The 13,775-nt window shown below is 38.7% G+C and overlaps 1 protein-coding gene across 8 annotated transcripts in view; it reads right to left on the bottom strand.

The window, feature by feature from the left end:
* Window positions 1-3,681: 3,681 nt before the first annotated feature.
* UBE2U (ubiquitin conjugating enzyme E2 U) overlaps window positions 3,682-13,775 on the bottom strand; it is a 57,788-nt gene continuing 47,694 nt past the window's right edge. For 5 of the 8 annotated variants that reach the window (XM_059137179.1, XM_059137175.1, XM_059137176.1 and 2 more), the window contains 2 exons: window positions 10,358-10,455; window positions 3,682-4,022 (listed from right to left, as the gene is read on the bottom strand). In XM_059137179.1, coding sequence (XP_058993162.1) covers window positions 3,835-4,022; window positions 10,358-10,455 — 286 coding nt within the window. In that variant the 3' untranslated portion in view covers window positions 3,682-3,834. Of the gene's footprint in view, window positions 4,023-10,357; window positions 10,456-13,775 lie in introns of those variants that run through there. The other 3 variants (XM_059137178.1, XR_009345293.1, XR_009345292.1) reach the window with 3 other exon arrangements.

Genomic DNA, 13,775 nt, shown 5'->3' with positions numbered 1-13,775 from the left:
TTTCTTCTCATTGTAGGGCCAGAGCCCCTATTTTATTTTGCTGGCTGCCATATAGAGGCTGCTCTCAGCCCCTAGAGGTTGCAGGCAGTCCCTGGCCATGCAGACTTTTTTACATCATGACAGCTTATGTCCTCAAACCTAGCAGAAGAATCTCTGTCTGCTAGGATGGAGTCTTAGCTAATGTAACATAATGACAGCGGTGACTATCCAATCACCTTTGTCATATTCCATTGGCTAGAAGTAAATCCTGGGTATTCTTCACACTCATGGGGAGGGGATCATACAAGGGCACGACTCACTGTTGGGTCATCGGCAGGTGGATCTGCCTCACCAGCTTTTATATTTGTAGTAGTCTCAAGTTGGAAACAACTCAAATTGCCCATCAACAGGCAAAAGAATAAATAAATTGTGGTATACCTATAGAGTGGAATACTACTTGCCAATAAGGATAAATGAATGACATACACGAAACATGAATCAATCTCAAAATAATGCTGAGTGGAAGAAGCTAGGCAAAAACAAGTATTTACAGTATGATTCCATTTACATAAAAATGTAGAAAATTCACAGTGATCTATAATGACAGAAAGCATATTGGTGATTGCCTGGGAATGAGAAGTGAAGGCAGGAAGTGCCTGGGCAGGGGAGTGATATTACAAAGAGGTATGAGGAAACGTTGGTGGGGAGTGACAGATGGCTTCGCAATGTTAATAGTAGTGATGGTTACGTGAGTGTCAGTTATCAAATTGTACACTTAAAGTAGTTCAATTTCTTGTACGTCAATCATATCTCACTAAAGCTGTTTTTTTAAAAAAATCTAGCATCTTTTTCCAGAATCAACTCTTTCAAGGTACTCCTGCTTATTAATAAAAGCTTCCCTCTTTGTCACTTTGAAATTCACCAATTTGCTAAATTTTCCAAGTTCATTTTTTAACAGCAGATTCTATGACTGTGAAACAGGAGCTTTTGTATGAGGTGAAGAAATTGTGGCAACTGTTGGTATGTGGGTCGTACACTATGAAATATCTCTGAGATAGAGTCCGATTGGATTATACTTTCCAGGTTTTGTGTAAGAGTCATATGGGCAAACAGAAAATTTCAATATAATATAGCTGCACACGCACATACACATATGCAGAGAGAGGGAAAGAGAGAGAGACTGAGACTGAGCCCAGCCTGGGTTAGGTCTGAGGCATGCCAAGAAAATTTTGTGGAAATGATGAATTGAGCTTTAGGAGATGAATAGGAGTTAGTCAAGTGAAGAAGGGAAAAGCCATTCCAGATAAAGAAAATGGCATAAGCAAAGGCAGAAAAAAGCATGTTACATTTGGAGAAGCATTCGGAGTTCGGTAACATGGGGCACGATGTGGGAAGTTGTGGATGAAGTTGGAGAGGGTAGGTGAGAGCTGACACGAAGGCCATTGTGATTTGGACATTCATAAGCAGAGATGGCCGGAAGAATTTTAGGAAAGTGAATGATGTCATTACAGAAAAGTATAATCCCACCTACTGATTAAAAGGGCTTCATAATGTAAAGTAACGGTAAGAACAGGAATGAGAAGATGGATTTGAGATATCTAAAAGATAATATTGCAAGTCTTGGTGATCATTTGGCCATAACTGAAAGAGAGAAGTCTATAGTGATCTCAGAGTTTTTAATCCTGTGATTGTTCCATTAACTGAAAAAGAAACACAAGAGGCAGAAGGTGGAGGAGGAGGAGAAAAGAGTTTAAACCAGGCATGTTGAGTTTCAGATGCATGGGGGACATTGAACTGAAGATGCTTTTTAAGGCAGGTAGGGAAAAGGTCAGAGAATGACAATATGTGTGGGAGGTAAAACTCTGACAGTGGCAACATTTTTTAAAAAATGTGTAAAGAAGAGCACTGGGCTGGAACCCAAAAGAACCTCTCACCAAGGGTCAGAGGTAGACGGGAAATTCCTATTGAAGACCCAGAATGAATAGCCAGAGTTATAGTGAAGGTAATTAAATAAACTGTCCTATTGTACTGATTAAAGTCTCTGTTCCCAAAATGTGTCTCTGTTCCCTATACCTCCTTCCCCCATCACCAACTCTTACCCCCAGGTCTTCTGGTTGCAGGAAAAGAAAGCAACAGATGTAACTTCTTTGTCCTGAAAGAAAGAGATTAAATGGAAAGAATAAAACATAAGACAGCAGATATCAAGGAAATGTTTTTGGTGGACTGACATTGTCCTTTTGGTTTTAATTTCTTGGTGACTGCTTTATTTCTGTTGACAATCTAAGTTTGTCCTCCTAGAAAACTAGAAAGGAGTCAGAGGCCCATCCTCCGTCAGTGTGACCATCAGCAAATGCATTTTTCGACTACATTCTATAATTTCACTGAGGTATGGGATAGGCCATTCACAATGGCACTTTTCACCGGGTATAAAAATAACTCTGATTGTTATCAAGTTGGGCAGGATCATGAAGTTGGCTTTTCATTGTACTTTGGCATTGACAAAAGGAGGGGAAGATCTGGGATAGCTGCTAGAATTTTCTGGTTCTGGTTGGGGAGGAAAATAAAAGTGTTAGGCACTACAGTCACTTGGGGCCTTATTGTCTGAACTACCACAGGCCGACTTGAAAGCAGCTAGCTAGCCCAGACACTAGAGTACATATAACAACTTTTTTCTTTTTTCACAGGAAGTAAAATCCATTTCCTCAGAAGTGAGGGAGAGACCTATTTAACAACTAGATCCAAGGTCAGGCATCTACCTAGGTCTCTATGCTGATATACATATTTATATGTATACATATTTATGGTGTTTGTGGGCCTCAAAACAAGCCTCTTCAAAGGTGAGGCAATAGAGATTAAAAAAGATAGAAGTGATCGATAATATCAAATACAGACTAGAGGTCCAATAAGATAAGGAAGCTATTGAATTCAGGCAGTATGGAAGCCTTTGGTGATCCTGGTGAATTTTAATCGAGTAATATAAGCAGAAGACTGATTTTATTGGGCAGTGGAATGCAAATGGGAAGGGAATCTAAGAAATACAGATGGCAAATGATAGACTTATCAATCAGCGTAGCTGAGAAAATACGAATAATATAGTGTTTGTTTTATTTTTTAAAGATTTTATTTTTAATCTCTACACCCAGTGTGTGGCTTAAACTTACAACCCCGAGATCAAGAGTCCCACACTCCACTAACTGAGCTAGCCAGGTATCCCTGAATAATACAGTGCTGAGGGAAGTAGAAATATAGGGTCAAAGGTAGAGACATATTTTAAAATAGGAGAGACCCGCATGCATTTGCAGGTTGAGGCAATGCAGCAAAAAAAGAGGGAGAAAATAAATATGAGAATATGAGGGGTAAGGTCAAAGAGGAAACAGAACATGTTTTCTGGAAGAAAAGAGAAGAGCATGACATCTCATCCTTTGAATATGGAGAAAAGATGACACTAAACCAGGCAGATGCAGACATCCATAAAGATCCCTCTCTTTGGTTAATGTCCAGGCTCTGAAGGTCCTAAGAACTCCCCTCCTATACCAGCCTCTTCCTGACTCATATCTTGTCCCTTTCTGCAAAAACTTGCAACCCATAGCCTAACAACTGTGGGTGTAATACCACTGATTGAAATGCCACAATGAATACCCCTAATTCAGTTAACTTAGCTTCAAGCAATGAGGTAGAGCTCAAAAAATTCAGAGAAACATATTCACTGATTTATATTTATATTTCTAATTTGTACTTGATGTGAGAGCATGAGACCAACTTGAAAAAAAAAAAAAAAAATGGAATCCAAGTTCCAAAGTTGTCTCATGAAGCCGAGCTGTGGTTGAGGCTGTTCATTTTCTAAATCCTGGAGCATCATGCTGAATCTTCTAAAATGTCTGTATCAAGAGTGTAGGTCCAAGTGACAAGGTCTTCCACTTCTTCTTCCCATGGCTCATTTGCACTAAAATCATCTGGTAAAGCTACACTCCTCCACCTTTCCTTTGTTCTACCAGTCTTCATGACAATGGCCATTTCGGTCTGTGAGTCAGCAAAATTTTGAACTGTAAGAGGAAATATAAAAAAAAAAAAATTACTAGACATGGTAGAGAACATGATAAAAAAAAGATGTGTTCTTGCATTTATGGGATAGTGCCTAAGATTGTGTAGTGAAGGCAAGCAACCTTTTAAAACTCTCTGAATTTTATATTTTGCGATCAGTTTTTCATAAATCATTCCTTCCATTCTGGTCAATCTTCTTTATGCTTTGTTAGTTCATTCATTTAACATGTGTTTACTGAGTCCCACCAACCACTGGTAGGCATAGAAGGGAAACAGCATCTGTGAAGGCTTCAGAACACAATGGTGGAATCATTGTGTCTAAGTGAAAATAGGCTTGGATTTGACAGAGGAAGGTCAGTTTGCTGAACAGAGAAGGACAAAGAAGGAAAGTATGAGCACACTAGACTGAGAACACAGCACATGCCAAGGCACAGAGGTGTAAAAGAGTACTTGACCGGTTTGGAGGTAACCAGAGTTGACACATTAACATTTATGCTAAGCCAACTTCTCTGCTAAGCAGTCTATATAGATAATATTATTTAACTTAGATATGACCCTTGTGACAGGTAGGTATTATTATCCTTATTTTACAGATGAGGAAATTGAGACTGAGTGACCTACGGTAACTTGTCCAAGGACACTCAGCTAGTAAGAATCGATTCCAGGTCATTCAGATCCCAAATCCCTGGGTTACAGTGGAGAGTTGGGTGGGGCTGGTTAGTTAAAACTGAGGCCAGATTAGGAAAGCCTGCTATATCATGCAAAGATGATTCATCTTTTTCTACAGGTCTTGTAAACAGGGAAATAAACTAATTACATTTAAAGGAAGAATATAGATACAGTGTTTATATTGCTCAATATTTCTACCCAGCATGGGGAACCTGTTTTCTAGGAATGTTTAACCGTAGTAGTGTTATTTATGTTTTGCTGCAGTAGCTACCTAATTCGTTGCCTAATAAGGGATCCAGGACAAATTTTCTGTTGTCTCATATATTTATTTCCCTAACACTATATCAAATAAACCGTGTAATATTCATCGCCTTCTAGTTGTGCTATGGATAAAGGTTATGAGTGAATTGTTCTCTTGGTCTCTTTGTTTTATAGAAATATCTGTAGAGAGCTATCAGTTTAGAAAACTGCCACTATCCCGAGAGCATCTTGAAGTCTCCAATCATTGAGTTTTTTGTTTTGTATCTTAGTATTAATCTCTAGCTTTCATTAGTTTAAATGTAAATTTTGTCTTTCCTTTGAGAAAACCTACTTTATTTTCTGTGAACTCATCATTGATGGACTAACTCCAGTTCTTTCTAACTATGTTTGGGCTGTTCTGAATTTACATGTTTTGGGGTATGAGAGATTCAGAGCCCAACTGAAACCAGTTTAAACAACAGGCAAATGTCTCATCTCACAGAAGAGGAGAAGTCAGAGGTAGGACAGGATTGGATAAGCCAGTGATTCAACAATATCATGAAGGACCAGTTCTTTCTGCTGCTCTGCTTTCCCATCTTTGGTGTTGTTTTCAATCTTCAGACTCACAGCAAGAGAGCTGTAGCCATTCTAGTACTCACTCAGATATGGCAATATCCAGAGAAAAAAAAAGGGGGTCTTTCTCTCTAGAGTTTCATTTTTTAAGAGTAAGAAAACCATCCCCTGAAACCCTCAGCATACTTCTTCTCAGGCAGAATTGAGTCACACACTGCTCCTAAGTGAGTTCCTGGTAAGGGAAATGAGATTACCACGGTGGGCTGACACCAGTTGTTGGCCAGGAATGAATGCTGAGAGTCAATCACTCTGACCGTTTGTCCTCCAGACCTAGCTCTGTTAAAAACAAGAACTAAAACCAAAAGTAAACCAAACCAAACCAAACCAAAACAAAACAAAAGCCCAAAACAAAACAAAACCAAAAAATCCAAAGCAAGACACTCTGGCTAGAATAGCTGAGCATAATGTAAAACAAATATAAAAATGTTTTTCATTTTGACACAGAAAAAATATTATTTTCAACTTCCTTCCTCCAGAAAATCTTAAGTATTACAAATCCCTCCAAGAAAACTTCGATTTACTAGTTGGAATCAATACTAAAGGTCAGAACTCTGTTACTATGTTAACAAAATAATTTATGAAAGCACAAACGCTGATTGCCATATAGTTTGTACGCCTCTCTAGGGATCGATCCTGGAAACTCATATATATTTTTAAATATGAAAATAATTTGATAAAGATATTAAAATTTGTTCTGACTGGTGAGCTCTGATTATTGCCAAATAATCAGATCCATTCACTTCTGTGTCAGCTAGAAAAACAGAAACACTATAGCTAATACACGAATGAGGAGTTTAATATAGAAAATAGGGCTTACACAGGTATGGGGAGACATGGGGGTGGGAAGGTCTGAAAGATTGTAGTTGGAGAACTGGAAAAGCAGTCACTCCCTACTTTAGCCGGATGTGGGAAAACCAGGAGTTCATGGGGCATTACAAGGAGCTGTACACATCCAGCCCAAAGTGGGACAAAAATTGAGAGTTCGTGAAGATATTTCTGAATCCATCATATCTGTAAAGTGAGAGTTTGTGAAGCGGGCGTGAAACTGCCGTCTGAGGAAACTGCCAATTTCTTGGAAATTAATGGCCTCTTCCTCCCACCCACCTCCTAAAGCTCTGATGAATTTTTCTCAATAACAAACCATGCTAACCACCTCTACAAAAGAGGAGCACACAGTTCATTTCTTTTTCAACTGAGTCATGCTTCCTTTTCATATGCACTGTAAGTTCACTACTGCTACCTAATATGCAACCACAAAATCTCAGTGGCATACAACAATGAGCATTTGTTCAGTTCACCCATCTGTAGGTCCACTAGAGATTGGCTTATCTGGGCAGGGGATGGCTGGGAAAGCTGTCAGGGAAGCTTGGCTCTATGGCTTTCATCTTTCTCCATGACCAGAAGGCTACTCCAGGCATGTTCTTGTGATGGTGGCAGAAGCGAAAAAGAGCAAGCCAGATAGCACAAGCTGTTTCCAAACTCTGGGCATATCATACCCACCAATATTCCATTGATCAAAACAAGTCACATGGCAAAATTCAAAGTCGATGGTCAAGGGAGTACATTTTGCCTATAGAGGTGGAACAGGATAGTGAATATTTCGCTCTTTCTTTTTCTTTTTAAAAATTTATTTATTTATTTTGGTGGAGTGGGGGAGAGAGAGAGAGAGAGAGCGAGCATGGGGTTTGGGGCAGAATGGGAGGGAGACAGAGAAACTCAAGCAGACTCCATGTTGACTGTGAAGCCTGGTGCAGGGCTCAATATCACAACCCTGAGATCATGACCTGAGCTGAAATCAAGAGTCAGATGCTTCACTGACTGAGCCACCCGGATGCCCTATGGATAGTGACTATTTCTGAATGATAATCTAACTTACTATAAGCTCTTATGGATGGTCTCTCCTCTTAGCTATAAGATTAGACACAAAATATATTTTACCCCATTTTCAAAGATGACAGGCTCAGCATTGGAGATCTAATCAGTTTCTAGACATTCCTTAGAGTGTTCTCTCTTCCAGCTCACCTTTCTTACTATTCTCGTTCATCAAGGGCTTATTTACCTTCTAGGATCAGAGCTGATAAAAGCATAACAACTCTACTTCATTCTAGTATTCATTCACTCATTCATTCATGAGCACTCAATGGCTACTGGATGAAGTGCTATGCTGTGGCAGATTGAGAGGTAAGAGTCTCTTTCCTCGGGAGGTCATTTTCTAAGGAGACTGGCCATAAAGAGACTTATATGACATCGTATATGTGGAGGACAAAATCTAAGGTGATCATCATGATCCCACATTCCAGTGTTCACATCTTTATGTAAATCCCTACATTTTAAATGTGGTTGGGACCTATTACTTATTTCTAATCAATAAAATATGACAGTGGTGAAGGAATCTCACTCCCATGATTATGTTGCATTTTATGACTCCATTTTGCCATCAGACACACTCTAAAGACTTTCCTTGCTGGCTAGATGAGGTAGGGGGCTATGTTGGAAAAGCCACATGGTAATAAATTGCCTACAGCCTCTAAGAGCTAAAGGAGGTCTTTAGCACACAGCCAGAAAGAATCTAGGCTCACAGTCTTAAGGACAGAAGGAGCCCTTCCCTGTGCAAGCCTCCAGATGAGACTGCAACCCAGCTCATACCTTGATCACAGCTTATGGGATCCCAAGGTGGGGATCTAGCCACACCATGCCTGGACTCCGGGCACAGAGAAATGGTGGAACAATAAATATGTGTTGTTTTAAGCCATTATGTGTGGTGATTTGTTACATGGAAATAGAAAACTAATATAGAATGACATTATGACAGAAGTGCTTAATCGCCCACAGGGAAAGCTTCCTATAGAAGGTAATACCCGAGCTGAATCTCAAAGGATGGGTAGGTAATAGAAAGGAAAGGAAGAAAGGGTTTTTGGCATGAGGCTATGAAGAAACACAGCAGCATACTTGTCAAATTTTTTTGCAATGAGGAAGGAAATAGTCATAAGCCACTAGGTCAGTGTGGTGTTTAGGGTATGAGTGGGAGAGTGGGAAGAGATGTCACTGAAAAAGCAGACAGATACAAGAGCATTAAGGACTTTTCCATGTCAAAGAGTATAAATTTTATCCTGAATGAAATGGAGAACAAAGGATTTTAGACTCAGAAAAACATAAGCAGATGTGAGCTATAGAAAGAAGTCTGACAAAGCATGAACAGGAATTATTGTAATCATCAAATGAACCACAAGATCCCTTCCACTGGTGCAGATGTGGGGGTGTGGGGAGGACAAAGGTTGCAGAGAGCAGAGAGTTCATGGAGGAAGCAGAGTCTGGCTGGGAAAGGCAACATTGCTTACCAAGGCTTGCAGGTACCCTGAAATGCAGAAGAAGGCAGAGTGGAATTGAGAAAGATTGAGGCTGGCAAGTCAGATGAAGGAATCTGAGTGGTACACCAAAACAGGAAGGAGAACAAGAAGTAGAAGCTGAGCCAAAGAAATGGAAGTCAGATGTATGGAAACTGGACTCTTAGAAAACCACTGGATGAAGTTTGCTGCCTGTGCCTGGCATGCCTATGCTGTTGTGTTTGAAGGACAGGGGTCAGTGAAATGTGATAACTAAGACTTTTGTACTTTCCTGTTCACAAAGAATGTTTGCGTACATGGAGTCACTTAGTCACAAGAATACTTTGTGTTAGGCCAGAATATGAGGAACAAGTATTTACTGAACATCTTCTATGTATTCAGTACTGGCTAAAGATGTAGAAACTGAAACTCAGAGGTTAAATGCCTTTCACATAACTGCACAGACCTGTTATCTAAACACGAGTTCTCTGACCCCAAATGTTTTGCTTTCTCCTCTATACTAGTTGATTTTTATTATAAGTTACCAACTCTTTTCCTGATCAAGACCCTCCCTCAACTTATCCCAAGTATTTCTTTCTTTTTTTCTTTTAAGGTTTTATTTACTTATTTGAGAGAGAGAGAGCGAGAGCAAGGGAACACAAGAAGGGGGAGTGGCAGAGGGAGAGGGAGAAACAGGCTCCCCCTGATGTGGGGCTCAATTCCAGGACCCCACAGGATCATGACCTGAGCCTAAGGCAGACATTTATGTGACTGAGCCACCCAGATGCCCCCCTCAAAAATATTTCTTTAAAAAACATTAATTTTAAAAAAATATCACCAAAAACAATTCAATCACCATTATTCCTTTCTTTTCAACCATATTGCATATATCTCTGAATCTACAGTGACCTTTAGGGATTGGTTTATTTGGCATTTCTTGTTTTGAATGCTTTTACACACCTTGAAACTTAGCCTTAGATTTCTAAATTATACATTAACCTATTAAAGGATGGTGAGCTTCAAAGTGTAAGTAATTCCATTTTTTTTCCAAGTGCCAATTCCTATGTAAGTGATTTACTGAACTTATTTTGTTAGTCAGAAAGACTTAAAGCAACCTTAAAAGGAGAACACAAGATTAGGCCTCACAGATTTACATTTACCTGAACTGAAAAAAATTTTCATTTATTATTATAACTAATATTTTATTTATTTTATTTTTTTTAAGATTTTATTTATTTATTTGACAGAAAGAGATCACAAGTAGGCAGAGAGGCAGGCAGAGAGAGAGAGAGAGAAGGAAGCAGGCTCCCTGCCGAGCAGAGAGCCCGACGCGGGACTCGATCCCAGGACCCTGAGATCATGACCTGAGCCGAAGGCAGCGGCTTAACCCACTGAGCCACCCAGGCGCCCCATTATAACTAATATTTTAGTTCTAAAAACAAAGCAAAACAAATAGGCTGAACTGCATGTACTTGGAGTTGGGCAGAGTTGAACTCTTTCAGTTAGATATTTGGCTCTGGAAGGCTTTCTTCTACTTTCTCTAGCCAGCCGAGCCACAGTAGCTGCATACCTAGAATGAGAAAAAGAAGTCATCTAAATTTCCAAATGAATTCTGGGAAGTGTACATCACTTTTGAGAAAGATAAAGCAAACATATTAAATCAGACAGACAAGCAGAACAGCGGGGTTTGACTGTTGTGCCATTCTGAGTGTTCACTAATGCAATGGTCAACAGAAATTATTCCATTATGCTTCCTAGCATAGTAGTCATTAGGAAAACAAACAAATAAGGTGTACGATGAACACTGTAAAAGTAATAAAACATCAACTGGTAAGGCAAGGTGCATTTGTTTCCTAGGGCTTCCTTAACAAGTTTATTCTCTCACAGCTCTGGAGACTTATTATTTTTTTAAAGATTTTATTTATTTATTTATTTGACACAGAGAGATCACAAGTAGACAGAGAGGCAGGCAGAGAGAGAGGAGGAAGGAGGCTCCCCACTGAGCAGAGCGCCCGACGCGGGACTCGATCCCAGAACCCTGAGATCATGACCTGGGCCAAAGGCAGAGGCTTAACCCACTGAGCCACCCAGGTGCCACCAGAGGCTTATTTTTTGTTTGTTTGTTTAATTTTGTCAATTTGATAATGGGAACTGGTGTTGAAATTTTTTTCACCTATTGAGATGATCATATGATTCTTCTTTCTTAATTTTATATTGTTTGAATTTTTCAAATATTAAACTAAGGTTACATTCCTGACGTGAACCCCACATGGTCATGTATAATTATCAATTATTTATTATCTTATTATTAAATTTGTTACTTATTATAATTATATATATGGGATCCAATTAGCTAAAATCTTTACATCAATGTATATGAGGTGCATTTATCTGTAATGGGGTTTTTATTTTCTTTCTGATACTCTTTGGCTTTGTTATTGAGGTGATAACAAAATAGTCATTTTGTTTCTTTTTATTTTATCAGGTATTTATGCAGGTATAATTAATATATAGTGTTATATTAGTATCAGGTATACAACATAAGTGATTCAACAATTCTATGCATTACTCAGTGCCCCTCCTGATTAGTGTACTCTTAATCCCTTTCACCTGTTTTACCCATTCCCCCACACACCTGCCCTCTGGGAACCAAATTTATTCTCTACAGGTAGGACTCTGTTTTTTGGTTTGTCTCTTTATTTTTCCTTGTTCATTTGTTTTGTTTCTTAAATTCCACATATGACTGAAATCCTATGGTATTTGTCTTTCTTGCTCTGACACTTTTGCTTACCCCTGTACTCTCTAGAGCCATCCACATTGTTTCAAATGGCAAGGCTTTTTTCTTTTTCATGGCTGAGTAATATACTACTGTGTGTGTGTGTGTGTGTGTGTGTGTGTGTGTGTGTGTGTGTATCTCACTTTTTCTTTATCCATTTGAGTCAATGGCCACTTGGGCTTCTTCCATTGTTTGGTTATTATAAATTATGCTGCAGTAAACATACTGATGCAGATATCTTTTTGAATTACTCTTTTCCTATTTTTTGGGTAAATACCCAGTAGTGGAACTACTGGATCATAGTGTAATCCTATTTTTAATTTTTTGAAGAACTTCCATACTGTTTTCCACTGTAGCCATACCACCCTACTGGTCCACCAATAGTGGACGAAGAGTTCCTTTTCTTCCTCACCCTTGTCAACACTTGCTGTTTCTTGTATTTTATTATTATATCTATTAAGTTAAAAAGTATAACTAGCAACTCAAATGCGTGTTCATCTTAAATTCTTAATAATTTTGTTGACACTTTAACTTGTTACCTATTCTTGAAAAGTAGCTTTACGTATGTAATGAGGGTCATAAAGCTTAACTGTATCCCTTCCATCTAGTGATCTGATTTTTTGTAACATGTTCTAAGGATACTTCGTGGCTTCCTGCCTGTTTCTCTCTTCAGGTGGCACACAATCTAATATGCCTCTAGGAAACCACAGCCCTTCTTAAATTCACCCCTGCTCAGAGGAAGGCCCAAGCTAAACTACCTATCATATTTCTCTGGACAGTTGGGGGTGGGGTGGGATAGGGTGCTGAAGGGGAGAGGAAGGTGGGGAGAGAAAGAGAAACAGAGAGACTTTTCACAAGAGTGTTCTATGTAGGTGCAGAACCAAAGGAACAATTCTCTTAAAAAACCGAACAAACCAACCTGGTATGTGTTCTTGATTCCTATCAAAATCCCCACCCCCCCCCTTTTATTTGGAGAGGTAAAGAAGGAAGTAGCTTTAATTCATTGTGTTTATAATATAGAATATCCCACCAGATTCTGTGCTACAACCAGAAATCCATGATAAAGTTTTAGGGTACATTCTGAGAGAAAAGTTGATTAAATGAATTGAACTCATCAAAGGGGAACGATAAAAAAATGTGGAATTCATAAAAAAAAAAAAACAGTTGAAAGAACTGGATGTGTTTATTCTGAAAAAAGAGAAAACTTAAGGGGATTTAGGAATAAGACAAACTAGCTATTTTCTGAGGCTTAAAGGATAATTTCACAAAAAAGAAGAGCCTTATTTGTGTTGCTTCCTAGGACAAGTGGAGACACTTTCTTCTCTGCCACAGCATCACTGCTCGAGCCATGCCTACCACCCATATCCAAAGCCATCCTCAGTGTCTGAGCTGGCGCTGGATCTAGTAGACAAAAGCATGGGTTGTAGCATCTGCAGGCCTAGATTTGAATTTCAGCTTGGTCACCTTCAGAATGTGCAAACTTAGGGAATTAAAAAAAAAAAAAAACAACTTTTCCCTGCACATTCTCTTTATAAAATGGAGATATTTTCTCATTTTCTGGATGGTTTTGCAGACAAATGTATAAAACACATAGTAAGGACTCAATAAAAATCTTAAGTGAATGAAAGAAATCTAGAATTATCGAATTATCATAAGGTATTAGATTTGAGCTAGAAATACAGGAGATTCCAGCTATTTAAGTAATCCTTGAAGTACTGAGCTCCCTGTCTCTAAGACCACCCAAGCAGAGATGAAGTAGTTGCTTGACAGAAATTATTTTTTTAATGGGATTTTTTCCCCTCTGTCTATATATTTTCTCTGTGTCTCTATTTTAAAGGGATGTTTCCAGTGCCAACTCTAATGCTTCTCTCTTTAACCACAAGATGGCATTCAAGGCTCAATCTTTGGGGAATAAAATAAAGCCAGCATTCCTCCTTAAAAATATGCATTAAATATATAATTATGTAAATCTATAAAAATAACATTTAACTTCAAAAACCCTGAAAGGACAGCACAAACATACATTAAATTAATGTATTCAGTATAAATGCTTTCTATATAACTGGAGAAAAGGGAATCAAACATAGTAATCATATATTTTTGCGAGTTAAAAC

Source organism: Mustela lutreola, chromosome 10 (assembly GCF_030435805.1).
Source record: "Mustela lutreola isolate mMusLut2 chromosome 10, mMusLut2.pri, whole genome shotgun sequence".
Lineage (NCBI taxonomy): Eukaryota > Metazoa > Chordata > Mammalia > Carnivora > Mustelidae > Mustela > Mustela lutreola.
Note: the sequence above shows the minus strand (reverse complement) of the source record. Positions and strands in the feature narration are given on the sequence as shown.